We start from the raw sequence: 19,094 nt of genomic DNA, 5'->3' as shown, positions 1-19,094 counted from the left end.
AGAGTAACTATATTTATATACAGGTAGGACGGCAGAGGAGATACCTATACACAGTCTATTTATCTGTGCATGCTTTGTCATATTTTGCCCTTTTATTTTCTATCATTCTGTGTATAGCTGTGATTTTTTTGTACATTTTTGTTCCTATATTCTGCTATCATATATTGGTACCTGAGGATGTGAATAGTAATCGTATGACAGGTCATTGTGATTTGGTAGTCATGCTTCTGCTCCTCAGAGTTGATCTCATCTAATTAGTGGCACCAGCTGATAGATTTATCACACCTGGTAGGAATCTGTCTGTGTCTATGTCTGTTCTGTGGAGCACTCATGTCAGTAGCACTGATAATAGTCAACGACTGAAACATTTGCTGCGGTTTTTACTTGCTCTTTATCTCTTTATTTTTTGCACTTTAAATATTATATTATATTTATATTATATATAATTGTGCACAAACGCCTTAAATAAATAGACTATTTTGTATAGATCTCAGCCTGTAGACCTTTTTGTGGCTTTTTGGCACAGTTATATTTGTGTGCAGGTATCTCCCCCACCATCCTTTTTTGTTTGTCTACTGTACTGATGCACCAAGACAAACCTTTTTGTTGCCTTAAGTAGGTGCAGTTTCACAGCCGCCTTCACACTTTATATACAGGAAGAAACATTCTTTGTAGATTGAAAACAGTTGACATTGCAAGAAAGTTTCAGAACAATGATGTCAACTGATGTATCGCATCTTTGGTGAGCAAAGCCTCAGCTGAATGCCTGTAGGCATTAAAGCTTTCTGTCAAAATTATCATATGAAAACATGTCACAGTTACTGTACACTTATTGTGAATGGTACAAGGAAGATGAGCATTTTATATTAGTGTTGAACACTTTTTATTGTACAAACAGGATTTTATGACAGCTTTTACAGCATCCAGTACACGGAAAATGTTCAACTCAATTCACAATCACATTTTCTTTCCAGTCGCCTACAAGATAAAGCCTAAGCATTAGAATGGGTTGACTGTATGTACCAAGACACATTCAGAATCAGTCAGTTGGCCAAGTGCTGTATATTCAAGTATACAAGCAGTTTGATGAAGAAATATAGACTAATGTACATATTTCCGGATGTAGTCCATCGGCCTGGTAGGCTAATCAAATGCATGTATTTCACAGAGTGTATTTTATACTGTTTATGATTCGTCAGTACAATAGGCCTCTATAATTTGGTTTAACAGGATTATTGCAGTGATAGCAAGTAAGAGGGTTGAATTGCTGCTTCTTTTAATTGAATCTTCATTTGAAACATTACAAACAATGTGTCTCATCCATGGCTTCATCTGGTTTGCTATACGATACAATGCACAGGTGCTTTTAACAAGGCTGCAGCTGCACTGAATCCAATCAGCAGCAGGGTGGATAATGTGCTGAATAGACTCCACATGTCATGCTTAGCACTTGAGAATACCACATATCATACAACCAATCAGACATATCGCATTAGGTACATTGCAAATTATTTCAAGGGAGTTATAATATGTAACTATAGTATTTCTCAATAATATAAATTATCACCTCTCAGGCTTTACTGTGATGTTTAACCAAATTCAGAATTATATTGTGAAATTTATGCAGGTAAATATAGTCATTTTACAGGAGCATACTGCTAAATTACAGAAATTGGAATTTAATTGTGAGATTACAGTAAAATGCAATAATTCTACGGGAGCATACGACTAAATCACAGTAATCCGATGAACATAAACTGTGAAGTTACAGTTAAATTCGGTAATTTACAGGAATGTACTGTTATATTAGTGATGTAATGGGCTTTAAGTGTGAGGTTACAGATAAAGTAAGTTTACAGGAGCATACTGCTAAATCACATTAATACATGGGCAGAACTACAGTGAGATCACTGTATACAGCTGTCATTTCACAATAATTTACTGTAAAAATGATACAGTAATTTACTGTGAAAGTAATGCGAGTAGTAGCCAGTAATTTACGTAAATGTACAGTCGAATATTTTACAGTGTACAAAGCCTATCACCATAGATAGTTGTAAATAACACATCATCTTTAAAATGAGAATTACCACAACAGATAATTATATATTTCTACATCAAGGGGAAGGTGAAGGAACGTAGTGAGAGGAGATGAGGGAGTGTCCTGCTTTCTTCTTCCTCAATATGGACTGATTGTTTGTAAGCTGAAGAAACAATCATTAAATCAGTCATGGCATAAGAAGACAGAACAATCATCTAAAATCACAAATTAATGGGTACTATCAGAATGACTCTAGGGGAGTATTCAACTACATATCCGAAATAAATGGAGGGGACAAAAATATGCCAAAACATTATAAAAATATGCAAAAATGTAATTAATACAGAAAAATAGTCATAAAATATCTGGCCAGACAAAGATATAATTTAAAACAAGTTCTCAAGAATGACCATCAATTCACTTAAACAGAATCCCAGAACACAAAATGCCTACCTAAAGAAGGGGAGGGAGGGTAGTGAGGAGGGAGTGTCCTGCCTTTTCTCTCCCTCGCTCAGGTACAATCACCTGAAGTCAGCAAATACATGCAGATCATCATTATGACAAAGAAAGAGCTTGAATAGTGTCTAGTGTCTTTACTATCAATCTGATGTTTCCTGCCATCGCCTGTACTAAGTTAGAAGCACTGACAGTGTTGTGCACGGGGCATGTGCTTTTGAATAATGATACTAATAATAAATCTTATTTATAAAGCGCTTTTCAAAACAAAGTTACAAAGTGCTTTACAACGTTGATCCCGGATTTAAAACGACGCAGGATTCAAGCAAATGAAATGAGACAATTTTAACAAATGCAAAATAATAATAATAATAATAATAATAATAATAATGATAAAATGAAATGAAATAAAATAAAAATAATTAATTAAAAAAGGATTGGTGAACGGGAATTGTTGCATTCTTTGGGTAATGTTCATTTATAAATTATTAAATTGAAAACTGATTATGATATTCAGTGATAAGTAAAGATGGGTCTACAAAGACAGCTCCGCCCCTCTCCCAGCAGTACACCGGTGCCACCGCTGCGTCATAACAGGCGCGCCTTTACGCCTTGCGGCGGTGAGACGTACTGACAGAGAAACACCGGGCTCTCCTCATTCATACACTGGTTAGACAAGCGTTCATGTTATGTCACCTCTAACGAGACACTTTACGCACAACAGTAATACCTAGATTTCTTCGTGTGGGTCACAGAGGAGCTCCAGAAAACCAGGTACGGCAACAGCAATAACGGTTTATCCTTTCGCGTCAGTGAGTCTGGCACTGTGTCCTGCCATATGACGATGCACATGGCATCTGCTCTGCATGATTTTAGGCTGCAAGTCACTGGAGCTGTCCCCATTCATATCAGCATGGAGTCCTAACGTTACCGTATTTTGCGTGGACTCTGCTGTCAGTTTTGTCTTTCTGATTAAAGTTTAACACATACGAGAAAGAGATGGGCACCAGTTGTGCGTGCTCCATCGCTTACATGACATACCATCCACAATTTATCATCATTACTTAACAGGGTTACTTAACACTGAGGTGCAGTCAAGCTCCTACTTGCTCATGAAAAGCATTTTTAGTAGTGATGCACAATTATGTCGGCACATCATCGGTATCGGCCAATATTGGCTTTAACGTGAATGAAATCAGAATTGGTCAAGATGCTTTTTCTTACTTTGCATAATGAATGCTATTACATAGCTTACATTTAAAAGTATTGTCATGTCTCCATCTGCTGCTGGGCCATCACGATAAAAGTATGCATGCATAATATGATGTTAATTCCACTATAGAGGAGACTTGATGATCACTAAAATTAGGTGGGGAAAAAGTGGATAGCCTATATCCATATCGGCATAATGGATATCGGCAAAAAAAAAAAAAACAACAACAATACCGTGCATCCCTAATTTTTAGTCTTTAACTCCTATTAGTAAATCTGTAATGTGGCATTTTCACACCTAAGCAGCACCATAACCGTCACAGTGTAGAAATATGGTTGTAGTGTTGGAGTTACCCACTGCCACACCCATACACATTGTGTAAGATGTTTCTTGTAGCTTTGTTTGTCATTCCTGAATGTAGAGCCTAGCAGTAATTGGTAGAAGTATGTTACACAAAAGTAGCAGAGCTAGAAGCTTTTCATAACTGCATGTCCTGTGTGAACCTGTCAACATGTGACCTGAAATGATTTAAAGTTTAACAGAAAGTTTTTTATTTGTTTATTTATTTGTGATACGGTAAAAAACAACACTTTTTGTACTTATTGGGGTCTAAAACTCTCCCTATCACTACTTCATATTCCAGAGCCATAGGTTTTAATAATAACTAGTACAAGATGTCAAGATGGCGCCTGTTCACTCCAAGGGAGTTGCTCAGATATTTGATAAGGAAGGTCTTCTCTATTCTTATGATGAGTTTTTGTCAGAATATAATATGCCTGTACCACTGGGGTATTATGCAAAAGTCTTTGGTGCAATACCCTCTGGAGTCTGTATGCTGTTTTAGGGTGTTTTCACATTTAGTCCTTTTTAAATGAACCGAACTCAGTCCTTTTAAAGTGGACCAAAAAGTGGACCAAAAAAAAAGGGACTCAGTTCTTTTTGTGTTCACCTTGTCAGTTAATTTTAGGACTCAGTTCTCTTTCTGGTCATCTCCAGCTCTGATGGAGCCTCAGTCCTCTCTCTGTCCACACTATAGCCTAGAATATATTGATATAGTTTTGTTTTTAATCTGACATGGCACTGCAGTGTGGTTATGAAGCCCCTCGCTTTCAGATGTACTTAAATTGGGGGAAAAACTTTGTGTTTCTGTGTGCTGTAGACTGTATCTGTTTGGTGTATTCTACATTTCACATCTGGAGACGTGCAGTATCTTCCGTGGACCAAACTACTCCTCGTCCTGCGTTCTTGCAACAGGTCAGTGTGGTTTTGTCACAGCATGTGATCTAGAGGGATAATACAATGGTAAAGAGCAAAGCGAACCTGGACCGCTTTGTGTTCACAAGGCACAGGTTTAGTGAACCGCACTGTGGACTTTTGGTTCACTTCAGAGGGGTCTGAGTTTCTCTGTTCACATATGCGCAAAAAATTGCTGAGTAGCCGCTCTGAGTCTGCTTAGAGGGCAGAAAAGGATCAAGTGTGAAAACACTCTAAATTTCAACCAAGGGTTAATATCCAACAATTATCCTTGTTATCTCCATCAGATACACCAATAGGCAAAATTTGTTTTTCCAGTAATTCTAGTAATAACAACAGATTGACAAGGGCTCTGTTCCAAAGGGATGTTATTACTTTTCCATATGTGATCTCATACTGAAATAAATTTGTGGATTATATGGACTGGAAGAAAATCTGGCTTCTACCTAATTGATACATAATCACCAATAAAGTTGAAGAAATTTGTTTTAAACAAATTAATAAATTCCATCCTGCTAATGACTATGTTAAAAAAAAGATTTAAGAGAGATATTGATGTGAACTGTAGTTTCTGCTTTGAATGTACTGAAACTATTGTGCATTTATTTTGGCATTGCTCCTCTGTGTAGTACTTCTGGCTTAATATGTGTGATTTTATTCCTAAAAATATTGATGAAGGTTTTGTCTTGCTCTGAAGGAATGTGTTGTTTGGTCTAATGGAACGTAACACACATTTAGAAAAAGACACACAATATAAATGATTAATCTTGTTATTATAATGGACAAATTTCATATTCATAAATGTAAATTAATGGGTAGAAAACTATGCTAATTACTTTTAAAGAGTTCAAGCAATACATTCAGTTCAACGCTCTCAAAAACAAAAGCTGTCAAAACTGTAACTGCTTGTAAGATCTTAAATATTTTATATACATTTATTTTCAGCTGAAAAAAGTGGTTTGGGGTTTTAGATACTCATAAATGTATAAATTCAGTATGATTCCTGCCTACCTACCAGATAATCTTTATTATCACCTCTTTCTGAGAGAGAAGCCTTTTCACGGCCTAAAAAATAGATGTAAAGATGAAATGGGATGATTCTATTCTATTCTAAGAAACAGGCAGGAATAGGAAGGAAGGGGGAATTCATGTCTGATGTTACTACAATGCTCTGCTATACTGGTCACAGTTCTCTGCTAGTTTTATCCACATGATTTACCACTGGGACAGCTGTTGAGATAAAATTTACTTTTGATGTCATGGACACCCTGTGTTACCTCCTTTCTGTTTCTCAGTATGTTTGGAGCGGTAGTTGTCGGCATTGGCATAGCAGGTTGGGTGAGGATTAGAGACATGTTAGCTCCTCTACCTGGCAGTGCTGCAGAGAAACTCAGTGTCAGAGGATTCATATCCAGGTAATGCACACATCCTCACCAGTATGCACACATAACCATTAGAAATTATTGTTCTAGGCATAGGTAACATGGGACATGGGCTGAAGCAGCGAGGAATAGTGATGTTTTCACAGCACAGATAATGAGTAAGGGCAATGAAACTTAACTTGGAAAGTTTTGCGCCCCAGCTCAAGTGAGCAGGACGTAACCGTGCTTTAAGCTTCTCAAAGGCAACTTCGCAGGAAGCAGACCAGACAAATAAAACCTTAGGACTAAGTAGATTACTCATGGGAGCAGCAACAGTTGCAAAGTTTTTGCAGAAACTCCTACAGTATCTTGCCACACCAAGGAAACATGATGAAACACAGGGACACCAAAGTTAACAATGGATGCGGTTACATGATGGCTTCTCATTCAGAATGAAATAAATCTGAATGAAATCATTTGGAATTAAAGTCTTTCCAGGTAGTTTACATGAGAAATATTCATTCCGAATGAGGGTTTACACGGGAGATCGCCTTTTAATCGCCTGTATTTGGGTCTGCGTAAGGTTTGGGGCAGGGAAGGTTTCTGATTGGATAGGGGGCGGGGTAGATGTTACGTGTTTATGTGTACTGGAACATTGCGCAGAAAGAGTGGAATGAACTTAAAGAGGAATGATACAAGTGTGAGAAATTCTTTCATTCGGAATTAGAAACGGAATATTCCAGCCCTTTACATTGGATTGAATTTTCAATCGCATTGGCCATTTTCATTCCGAATTAGGTGTTTACAAGATCATATTTTATAGGAATGAACTTTAATTCTGAATGAAAAGGGAATTAAACTGTCCATGTAAACGCACTCAATAGCTTCCACCTAAGCTCCAATGGGGCAGACTTTTCCACAGCCCACAAACTTGACCGAGTAGGCGACTGTAGTCTGCCCAAATTCACAGTTGGCAAAATTCAAGGTCAGGTAAGCAGCAGCTAACCTGTGGAACACATCAGTTAACTGGGACATATACTGGGACCAGCTAGAGCTGTAAATGACCACATCATCAAGACATGTTTCACAACAGCAAAGCCTTTCAACACTTTTTTTTTTTTTTTTTTTTTTTACCAGATGTTGACACTCAAGTCCTTCAAGAGAGCACCATGACAAATTAGTGTGCTCAAAGCACTTTTACACTACATGTTATATTCCCCCATTCACACACAATCTGTGTTTTCTTACCTTAACTTTTAGTGTCACTTAAAGTCCAGAGAAGGGCAACTTTCTGCTAATTTGTTTACGTTCTTTTCTTTCCTTTCAGAGATCGATACATTTTTACGACATTGCCAACCAGTGAATATAATTGTCATTACCCACTCTAATCAATGACGGCAATAAGGACAAACAGCCAAAAACAGTTTTTGCTAATACAGCATAATTCATACAGATACAGACACACTATCTGGCTTTTTCAGAATGGAGCTATCTCTTTGATCCTGATAATTCTGACAGATGTTTTTGTGGACAGGAGAAGCCTGGACAGACAGCAGGGAGTGAGTCAGATCTCAGTAGAAGAGGCTGTGAGCAGAGAAGACATTCAGGTGGCATTCATCTGCACTGAGAATGTGGCGCATGAGGACAACATCAGGTAATGTGCAAGAGTCTAAAAGGCCTACACAAAATCAAAGAAGAAAAATGTATTAAGTGTCTCAGACTTGTGAAAGGCCAGTGGTCCTGGATTGCCATCTGTTTGAAAATGTCTCCTTGGTGTTCAGGTAGGCTAAGGTGTGACCATTGAATACGATCATTCTCATAATCATCAATCCATTCAGTTGGTGCTTCTTAAAGTCAAGGATGCTTCCTTGGTAGGAAGGATCATTTCGAGTCGAGTCCATCAGAGGCTAGGTAAAACTCCTTTCTAGCGTTCAGTGAACTCACTTTGGAATAGGCTAGATAGTGCCCAGGTGTGCGTCTTTAAAGAGGCCCTGCCTTCAATTCCGGCAAATCATGCACAAAGAATTGTGTGTACTTCATGCACACTGAGGATAGACACATGCATCCTTGAAAATTCTCTGAAGATAGGACTTGGTCCTTGGTAATTTGATGACATAGCCTCCTTGAAATTAAGTCAATTAAGGATCTTTTCTTGACTTTGAGAAGCACTAAGTGAAAGCTCATGCCCTTTGGACGTATGCTTTCCTGGAAGCACATTTTCCTGTCATTATGTGTGTCATCCTGGCACTGAAAATGCAAGGAACTAATCGTTGTTATAGAGATCATTTTTATTCTACCATGTCATCATAAAATTGAGGGGCTGAGGATGCTCAAAAACTCACAAAAATTGGCAACACACATCAGAACTCGGGAAAAAGTTCTCCAGTGATTGGGCTTGGGCAGGCCAGCAGGCTTCGTAGTGCCCCCAAACACACGCTAGAGTGTGTTTGGGGGCACGATGAAGTCTATGACAGTCAAAAGTTCCTTTCGATTGTCATAGGCTTCATTTTCAAGGGCATATGAAACATTTTCAGAATTCTGTTTTTTTTTTTTGTTTTGTTTTTTACCAATTTTAATAGGGAAACCTCTGTCCTGTCTCATCAGAACTTTTCTGCAGGCAGGGAAACACGTCTGTGTCGAGTATCCCATGACCATGACCTACAAGGCTGCTGTGGAGCTCTGGGATTTAGCCCAGGAAAAAGGTGATAGCACTTTGTAACAATGTGTAAGTAGTAACAGGAGGGACATTATATCACTATCATGTATCAGGTCCTACACTTAGAGATGATGAGCAATAGAGAAAGAGTTAAGGGCCAAGGTGCAGTCTGAACAGATGAGTTTTCCGTCTGTGAGGGAAGATTTGCAGAGCTTCTGATGCCCTTTGGAGCCAGAAAACAGATGTCATTTAGTTGAATGGCAGGAAGGATGCCCTTGTAAAGAGGCAGGAGCAAGTCAGTTGGCAGGAGGAGAGCTTCTGGGCGGGTTAGGGTGTATGCTGTGCATGAGCCTGAGCTATTCACAGCAGGGTAGGCAAGTACCAGTCAAGCAGCCACCAGCAGTAGGGATGTCACGAAAACTCATGCGTGTCTTGATTTGGTACAAAGTTGATGCCAAAATTCCTAAAATGTGATGGTACTCTTTTTTTTCTCCAGTACCCTAGGTACTATAGGTACTAGAGATACAGTTCTTCTAGATATGATGAGGCAGCATGTACACCTATCAGTGTTGTAGTCATTAAATGCCATTAAATGCCAAGACCAGAAGAACAGCTTCCAGCACAGAGGGACAACGACAAACACACATGGGAGATGGCGACAAGTGCTGCAGGAACACCTCTGCCTCAACTCGTTGAAAAGAAAAGCTTTTTCCTGAGACCAGCATATTTTATTAGTAGTGTTCTGTCTTACACAAAGTGCACTCTACCTGGTACCATTGTGTATCCACCAAAACACTTTCCCTAAGGCCAGAGTGTTTTGTGTATTCTTTGCAATGTGAGCGTTGCATATTTACATTATGTAACGAACACCAGCAGTGTGATGGAGCGCTGAGTGTTTATTCTGCTTTGAGAGCTACATGTTCAGTGTTTTTTTTTTTTCTGGTTGCTAAGAGTTGAAAAATTTTCAATTTTGGGTAAAACACTGCACTCATTACTGTAAGTTATACCCAACCATCCAGTCCAGCCAGTGTTTTCGGCACCCCCGAGGCATGGAAACTAATGACGTCAGATTCTGGGTGAGTTGTGATCTCTACTGATTGGTTAGGGAAAAATCAAATTCCCTCCCCCTTGTAAATCGCCTTCAATGGAGGTGATGTCAGACTGAAGGTTCTGAGAGCTTCAGTCTGACACTCAGGCTAGTGCAGAACAGCAACAACAGTGGAGGTTAAATATGTAAATATACCTGGTGCTCCTTAAAGTCAAGGAAGGGTCTTTGAACGGCTGAATTTTAAGGAGGCCACAGCCCTGTTTACACAGAGATGCCGCTACAGAGCCCCTATGAAGTACCTTCTTTATGCCTCCTTTGCATTTTTGCACAGAACCAAACAACGGTGGCATTATGCTGCTCCAGTGTGTGATTATGGACAGCATGCTGGCATCGCAGAATCAAAAGAGGTGTGCCCAGTGTGACATATAACACAACAGCGTTGGCCTCTAGTGTGACATATAACATCCCCATTGGCAGCGATTTATAAACAATAATAATGGCATCGTTTACCGTCCCTGTTAAATGGCAGCTGATCTCGTCTTCTGCTCCTTGACCTCATTGTTTTCTCAACATTTTTGGCCGCTGCTCTTCTTCTTTATGTTAGCAGCTAACTGCTGACATTTACTTTTTAAATGTTTTGCGGTGGGTCGCACACATAAGATGCCATCAAAATGTCACACCTATACCACCCATGATACCTCCGTTCGTGGCTCAGAGGTGAGACAATTCTGTACCCTGATTCCGCGATTGTACCCTATATACAGAACGGCAAGGTGGCATAACAGCACGATATTGAATAGGCAGTGTAAAAGAATCCCACCAAAAAACGGTTCCAGTGTCAAGGGTCCTTCGAATTCTACCGAGGAGTGAGTCCTTCCTTCTGAGAATTTTGAAGGATGCATGTGTGTATCCTCAGTGGGGACAAAGTGGATATAAGAGCATGTATGACTTTCTCTGTGTTATTGTAGGACAGGAGTGACCTACATTTGGAGATATTCATCAGCTGGTAAAAACAAGACTAGACTATGTTCTTTACATGTTGCTCCAGGGTCAAATTACTGTCCAGAATAACACCCAGGTTTTTTTTTTTTACAACTGATGTTATGTTTAGAGCGATGGGGCTGATGGAAGGCTGTTTGTTTTGAGACATGTTCAGGGGCAATGAAGAGATTTTTAGTACATCCAGCTTTTCATATCACATAGGCAATTATAAAGAGATGCTAATTTACTGGTGTCAGAGGGTTTAAAAGACAGGTAGAGCTGTGTGTCATCTGTGTAGCTATCTAAAGAGATGTTGTGATGATGTATTATCTGGCCCAGGGACAGCATGTTAAGGGTGAACAGAACAGGTCCCAAAACTGATCCATGTGGTATTTGATGTTTTATCTGAGCAGTTCTTGAGGAATATTCCCCAACAGTGACAAAAAGCCTGCTGGTTATGTATGAAGAAAACCAGTGCAGTGCAGTTCCTGCAATACCTGCAGCCATCAGCAAGTCATTTGTGACTCTAAGGAGGGCAGTTTCTGTGCTATGCACCTTGCGAAACCAGACTGAAATTTTTCAAATAGATTGTCGTTGTTGAGTGTAAGTAATAGTTGCTCCAGTACTATCTTTTCTAGGATTTTAGATACAAAGTAGAGTTTGGACATAGGCCAGAAGTTTTTCAAGTCTGTGGGATCTAAACCGGGGCCCTTCAGCAGCAGTTCAACACAGGCAGTTTTGAAAAGATCAGGTACAGCTTAGGAGGACAGAGAGCTTTTGATGGTGGTCAGCAGTGTTGGGCTGAGTCATTCTATTGTGTCTTTAAACAGTTTTGCTGGGATTATGTCAAGGAGACTCGAGGAGGGATTCTTGAGTGGCACAGTTTTCGTAAGTTCCTGCAGTGATATTGGTCTGAAGCAATCCAAACTGTTAAAGGAGGGGCAGGGGAGGTCAACTGTAGAGATGGAGTGATAATAAGATCAGTCTCATCTAAGAACAAGTTAAGAATTCGGCAGGAGAGGAAACGTCTGCAGTTGGAGGGGGGAGAGTTTACAAGCTTGTTGATGGCTCACACCTAGGCTCTTGCTAGCCTGTGTGTTAACCGAATGCTAGGAAGGAGTCTTGTCTAGTGTCTGTAGGACCTGACTTGAAAGGACCCGTTCTACCAAGGAAGCATCCTTGACTTTGAGAAGCACCAGCTCTAGGCTGTGTATTAATATATGCTTCCTCCCCCACAAAATCTCATGAACCCACAGACTAGTATTTTGCGTTTTGTTTTGTTTTTAACGGTGGTATGGAATTGGGGTTTTGAGAAATGTAGAATTTCACTGGTATTGGTATTGACTACTGAATTTCTGGTATTGTGACGTGCCTAAGTGGTGGCCAGTGAAGGGTGTGGAGGAACAGTGTAGTGTGGGAGAACTTGAGTAGGTTGAAGACAAGTCAGGCTGTTGCATTCTGGATGAGCTACAGAGGTCGGATGGCACATGCAGGCACACTGGACAGGGTACTTTCAATTAGAACATTCAATGGTGGGGTTCAGTGCAGTAATTCAGAGGTAGCTCATCCCCTTTGTAGTGGAAGTCAATGAATTTGTTTCAGACACCATCATGAATGCGATTAATGACATGTTATAGGGGCAATGAACATCTTCTGCTGCGAGGAAGAAGCCAGGGGTGAAGATTTTCCTGATTGCACTTCATAAATGGCTCATCCTCTGATCAGCACTTTGTCACCTTGGGTTCAGTGACATATTTGCAAAAACACAACTAACAGTTAGCACATCTCATTCTATCTCAGTAAACATTTGTGTGTGTGTGTGTGTGTGTGTGTGTGTGTGTGTGTGTGTGTGTGTGTGTGTGTGTGTGTGTGTGTGTCAGGAGTGATTCTCCATGAGGAACACATCGAGCTGCTGTCAGAAGAATACAGACAACTGAAGAGAGAAGTAGAGGGAAAAATCCTGCAGGAAGGTACTCTTCATTTTACTGGTAAGACACAGGAGTGTGTGTCTCTGTGGTCACTTTGATACTTCTGAACTCTAACCAAAACTTTCAGCGCAATTGTTAAAATCGGCAATGAAAGTATTTTCTTGGTTTAGATTTAGAACGTGGCTTGTGTTGTTAATCAAATGTCAGCTGAAAATGCTCTTTAATGTACACCAGTCTAATGTGGAAGTTGCCCAAAGAATCTGCAAAAAGAACTGCATTTAATTGTTGGAACTCAAGCTAAACATCATTAAAGAATAGGGATGGGTATTGTTCAGAATTTTTCAATATCAATACTGATACTGAAAGGATGCTTTTTTTGATACCACTTTTATGAAATTGGCTTTAACAAGATGACATTACACATCACAGTGAAAAAAAATTCAGTTTTGTTTTTCATCTCCTTTACATTTTTACATAATATCAATAAAAGCTACTTTTAATAGGCAGAAATCAAACTGGCTGTCTTCAGATTACCACAACTGCCTTGTCTCCGGAGCCACTGCTGCTCCAACAAAATATAAGAGTACAAAGGAACAAATTGTTACCAATACAGTGAATCAGTGTGAATTGATTTAACTAGCCATCTATAGCCATAAGCCATACCTGCATACAAATAATATCTAAGGTTACGTAGGTCCCAGCTTATAGGACTAAAATAGCGCGCATGTTAACATTAACTTGACTTTGGTAAGCAAGCATGTACCGTGACAAGTTAGCCAGAATTTTTTGTTTTCTAAACATGAACGGTACCTGCTGAAGTCCCAGTCATAACACTGCTGCCTTCATTAGTAGTTTCAGAGGAAGACTCAGGTGGAGGGCATGTTGAAGGAGGAGGCCCTATGACAGGAGGACACAGAGAGGATAATCGTCTGGCATGGTCTTCTTCTTGCAGTTGAACATGGAGCAACTTTCTTAAGTTTATTCCATGTACTGTCAAGTGCTTCATTAGATTTGTCGTGTTGTCGGTCTTGGCAGCAATTACCGACTCGCAATTATTGCTTTGTGCACTGTTGGGATCAGGCCTGGTGAAATGTAGCCAGGTCGCAAATAATGTAGTCATGCGACAGCCTCTCAAAATACAACAAAACATACACATAGGTGTAACCCATGGCGTAACCTAGTGTTTTTTCTGGATACCTCGACACAGCCAATCACCAGCACTTTAAGGTATTGGCACATCATGCATGCTGCATGCTTATTGGCTCACTGACGTTGATGAGATTAATAACTTTAGTATCTGAATTTGGTACTGAATGACAAGACATTTTTTGATACTGGATGGTACTATCAAGACAGTTTGGTTGGTGCCTATAAAGTACTGAATTTCAGTACCCAGCTCTAATAAGGAAATGTAGAAATAATTAGGGGTGGGAATCACCAGAGGCTCCATGATACGCTATTATCACGATACTTTAGTCACGATACAATACTATTACAATTTTAAACGTGTTGCGATATGCTGAGTATTGTGATAAAATATATTAAACTGCAAATAATGTTCCCAAAGGCAAACTTTGTCAACATCTGTTTTATCTAATAAGATAAAGTTTTCAGTCTGTTCATCTCACCTCAGTCATTTTTTGCAGCAAAATGTATGTAGTGGGCTGAAAAATCAGCTGATTATATTATTCAGGTAGGCTACCTTAAGTTATTAGATTTGTATTTGTAATATTAATGATCTGTATAATTAAAGAATCAATACTGCACTTTGTGACGATACGATATTGCCACACAAAAATATTGTGATACTTTGCTGTATCGTTTCCCCCCCACCCCCACTCCTAGTAATAATGTGTGTATATTAATTCATTCAAGGTGGGCCTCTGAATCCTGGATTTGGTTCCCAGGTTTTCAGTGGCATTGCTCGCCTCACCTGGTTGGTCGAGTTGTTCGGTGAGTTGTCAGTAATCGCAGCAACCACGAAGGAAGACCCTGCTAACAGCTACAGGAAGACAACTGCAAAGCTGCTAACTGCTGACAACAGGTGAGAGAGGATACATCTGTCTGCATGTATGTCTCCCACAGTGATGGAATAAATGGTCGAAAAATTCAGTGAGAACACTAAAACCAAAAATGTGTTAGTCTCTGGCCCTCAATACTTTCTGACTTCCCCACTCTGTCTGTGCGTCTCAGTCCATTGGTTTCCACTGGAGATGCATCTTTAAAAATGCTCACAAATATTCAGTTTAATTTTTTTCCCCTTAAACAGCTGGTAGTTTTTAAAGTCCCCCACAAACAAAAATGTGTTTTCCTGTTGTTTATGCCCTATAAAATGTTATAACAACAAGAGTTTTGAGGAGTTAAAAGTTTCTGTCTGCCCACATGGTAAGGTAAGATTCTCTTACAGAAGTGTTCTGATAATATTACTTGGCTTACATAACAATGTGTCAAGCTTGTGACTGTTAATTAGCCTAATTAGGCAGAGTTGTTTTGATTTAGCTAACACTAGCCTGTGTTTCCCCCTTGCACAGCCACTATAAAATCTCCCCATACGCAATTAAATCGCTATCTCTACTTAAAGCAGCCAGTGTCGTGGATGAGCAAGGATTATAAACCCCCAGATATGGGTGTGCTGATCGACTGGCCACCAATGGTTTTGGGAGATATCCATTCTTAATAGATTAAAGACCGATTTGTAACTCTGATAATGCTACATTGTGGACAGCAAGTCTGTGCTGATATCAGCAGGAGGAGAACCAACTCACGGCAGTTGTAGGCAGGCTGTGGCTGGATCTAACTGCTGACAGAGGTTGCATTTAATCATGGGAGAAGGTAAATAATAATGTTCTCATGATGTGTTCAAATGTAATCTTGTTAAATGTATGATGGAGACATTTGTTGATGTTTTTACAGCAATATGAAAAAGATATTAAAGAGGGAATTATGATTTATTACATATATAGTAGAAAGGCTTTTGAAGCAGTTACTAAAAACTTTACTATATTGACCAAACAGCACTTGCAATAGCCTTAAAGAGCATAAACAACAGTAATTTTTACTTGCTACAGTATACTTTAATACAGTTTTGGACCCAGCTCTACACTTTCAGACTAATTTTGCTTCAGTGCCTTCAACTGATGTCCCACTTACATTACTTTTGTAGCAGTAAGCTTACCTTAATTCCATGGTGTGATTTTCTCTATATCCACATGCTGAAACTGAGTGGAAATCAACATTTTAAAGCTGAAAGTTAAAAAAAAATTCTTTGGGCCAGTGGCTGTGCATATTTCTCACAAGAGAAGTGTATTCACATTGCTCTATAGAAGGGAGTAATGTCTGTGCACTTCCCTAAAATCTGAGATTCAAAGGTAAACCTGGGAAGCTTGATTACATATGCCACTAATACAAAAACCTGCTGTCGTATACGGAAGGCACATATCGACAGGGGAACAGACTCTGACCATAGACTGTATACATGATGTCAACCATTGGTTTGTTGACTCTCATTTTAAAGCCTTGAGTGTGGCATTTTGACCGTCACTCTTGCATATTTAGAGCCAGAAGTGACCATATTTGGACAAGAGGGTGGCACGAACTGTAATGCTAGCAGCTAGCTTGGTTAGCACAGTTAATTTACAGCTCTGGTTATCTGTCCAAATGCTAATACTAATTTTCATGGACAAAATATGGGCTTAAAAGTCTTAAAACAAAATGTACTTACCGGAAATACTGAATATCCGACTCCTTAGAGAATCTTATAGTTCAACCAAATACAGATTTTTCAGATGAACACACATTACAGTTAACTGTCATGAACTAAAACCACACTGAAATAGTGACAGCCACTGCTACACCTAATTTTGTGAATCTGGGGTTGCGCCATGGTACGATATCTAAGCAGCATTGCCATGGTAGTGACTTGTCAACGGACGGCACCCACCTGCCACTCAAAGTGGCCACACCCTCAGTAATGTGTAACTTTAAGCTTTAATAAAATGTAAACAGATGAGTCATATAAAAACTCACCCCTGTACAGTTGTCATGGATGTTTAAATTAGCTGTAGAGACCAAAACTGTTTTTGTACCAGGCTGTAAACATGTTTATTTCTGCTGTAAAGTTGAACATTTTAACATGGGGATCTATGTATATAATGGGGATTGACTCTGTTCTGGAGCCAGCCTCAAGTAGTCATTAGAGGAACTGCAGGTTCTCCCACAGCCGCGTTGGCCTCATTTTTCAGGACTGGAGGTTGTAACTTGGTCTACTCTTAGCAATGCTACGCAGCGGCGTAAGGAAGTTAGAACGGGCTCCGTTCCTAACCGTTAGCATTTTTGGTACCCCTTCTGTTGGGGTACCTAGCACACACAAGGGTCTAGGTACCATGTCTGAAGGGTACTTTTGGTTCCAAAGGTACCATACCAAAAATGTTTGGTGGAAACAGGGCTTTAGTTTTAGATAGCTACTGGCTATTTAAAAAATGAAAATCAAAAAAATAGACCATGGTGTAAATGGGTTTGCCTTTTTGAGGACATATATAGCAAATAGCACCATTTTGAATTAGGAACATCCTTTTTTTAATCATTTTTCTATGAACACAGGTATATATTTAAGGTTGCAATCTGAATCACTTGCAAGGGCCCGCTCTCTCCACGGGCCCCAGTGCAACCGCACTGCTTACAGTGGTGGCCAGGGAAAAGGCCAGATCAGAATTTTCAAAATTTCTCTATAAGAGAGAAAGGGGTGAGTTTTTTTTTTTTCAAACATAAATTTCATCTGTGTTCTTCTAGACCTCTAACGTGGATTGAGGAGCGGGGACCGGGGCTCCCCAGGGCCAAGAACATCAACTTTCAGTTTGACTCTGGCACTCTGACACAGATGCCTTCTGCACCCAGAGGGGCTGTGGGCCTCTTCATGCAGGACCTGATCTACTTCTCTGACAAGTTGGCAGGACAAGTGAGTCCAGAGGAGCTCCACAGAGAGAAAATCAGGATCCTACACTGCCTGCTGTTGGCAGAGAGGATACATCAACTCTGCCAAAGTTAAATGGGGACCCTCCAGTTTATGACAATTTTAAATCCTGATGAAATTGAAACATTAATTTATACTAATACTTCATCACCATGCCTTTAATTTTTTGTATTGTAGGTTGTAAAAACTAAGTATGAATACGTATTATTTAGCAGTATTATTTCATCAGAGATTATTATAGTTTGAAAGCTGAGTCATTGAATTGAACACATTCTGACATGATCAGTTCATATCTAGATATGGGTGCTTAAAAGCAGAATATCATAATCACTGGAAATTTCGTATGGTGCAGAATCCAGCAAAGATTCAGTAGGTTGCACGTACTGTGTCATCTAGACTCCAGATCATTAAACATAAGGCAGCTGTTTGATCATGATGATTGTAGAAATCTGCACACATGGCAATAGGAGGATCAACCAAATGATCCTGTGTGTGGGAGGGAAAAGGTTTCATATACAGCAGTCAACTTATTGGTGGTATATTTGTTTAACTGGTGGATAGCAGTATTGACTGTTTCACATGAAGCTTTGAATGTAAACTTGTTTAATAATAATGTTGCATTTAAAAATTTTAACATACAAAGCTGAGTGGATGAAATACCATTCATAACAACTGTTTTTGCTGCTGCTGGTACTGTTTGTTTCTGCATTACATCAATAAAGCTTATTAATAGAATGTCAAGTTTTGGGCCTCAAGTTTTCACATGAGTAAAGTCATTGCAGCTAACTCTGTGTCCTGTGTCTGGACTGTGTTCTGTTTACTAGGTAAAGTCATCCTGCATACTTAAGCTTTAATGCATCATCAGTGTTACAAACACCTTACAGACAATATCTGTTGCCTGATGACTTTGTGCACAGGATGCACAGACTGACACTATATTGCAACACCTATTTTTCCACATACTTTTGTAGATGTAGAAATAGTCCGGTTTATTCCCTGCCTTGTCTGTCCAGCTTTGTTTTCCTTGTTCTTAACTGTGTAAGTATACTGAATGCATTTCAGTGCCTAATGCCATTTTCTTCCTGAAGTTGTGGCAGGCTGACAGCAGTGACCCGTCATTCAGGGTTATCACAATAGGGAAAAGTTGGACTGATGACCCAGGGCTGTAGTGGGAGGGGGGGGGGGGG

General features: G+C 39.6%; 1 protein-coding gene across 4 annotated transcripts; it reads left to right on the top strand.

Annotated features, from left to right (window-relative positions):
* Window positions 1-3,105: 3,105 nt before the first annotated feature.
* blvra (biliverdin reductase A) lies at window positions 3,106-18,733 on the top strand. 4 transcript variants are annotated; one of them, XM_049599454.1, is made up of 8 exons: window positions 3,106-3,271; window positions 4,870-4,964; window positions 6,260-6,379; window positions 7,860-7,979; window positions 8,930-9,027; window positions 12,891-12,998; window positions 14,814-14,982; window positions 17,727-18,730. In XM_049599454.1, the coding sequence occupies exons 3-8, from the start codon at window positions 6,261-6,263 to the stop codon at window positions 17,980-17,982; spliced, it is 870 nt and encodes a 289-aa protein (XP_049455411.1). In that variant the 5' UTR covers window positions 3,106-3,271; window positions 4,870-4,964; window position 6,260; the 3' UTR covers window positions 17,983-18,730. The 4 variants fall into 4 exon arrangements, with proteins under 4 accessions (XP_049455411.1, XP_049455412.1, XP_049455413.1 ...); XM_049599455.1 differs by lacking the exon at window positions 4,870-4,964; XM_049599456.1 differs by lacking the exon at window positions 3,106-3,271 and having other exon boundaries at window positions 4,884-4,964; window positions 17,727-18,731.
* Window positions 18,734-19,094: the final 361 nt, after the last annotated feature.

Source organism: Epinephelus fuscoguttatus, linkage group LG15 (genome assembly GCF_011397635.1).
Source record: "Epinephelus fuscoguttatus linkage group LG15, E.fuscoguttatus.final_Chr_v1".
Classification (NCBI taxonomy): domain Eukaryota; kingdom Metazoa; phylum Chordata; class Actinopteri; order Perciformes; family Serranidae; genus Epinephelus; species Epinephelus fuscoguttatus.
The sequence above is the reverse complement of the archived record's forward strand: the minus strand, read 5'-3'. Positions and strand labels throughout refer to the sequence as shown.

Excerpts from the sequence above, each read along its gene's own strand:
- blvra (XM_049599453.1), top strand. The coding sequence starts at position 7,717 with ATGACGGCAATAAGGACAAACAGCCAAAAACAGTTTTTGCTAATACAG. Across the intron at positions 7,980-8,929 it reads GCGCATGAGGACAACATCAG|AACTTTTCTGCAGGCAGGGA; the intron begins GTAATGTGCAAG and ends CTGTCTCATCAG. Across the intron at positions 9,028-12,890 it reads GGATTTAGCCCAGGAAAAAG|GAGTGATTCTCCATGAGGAA; the intron begins GTGATAGCACTT and ends TGTGTGTGTCAG.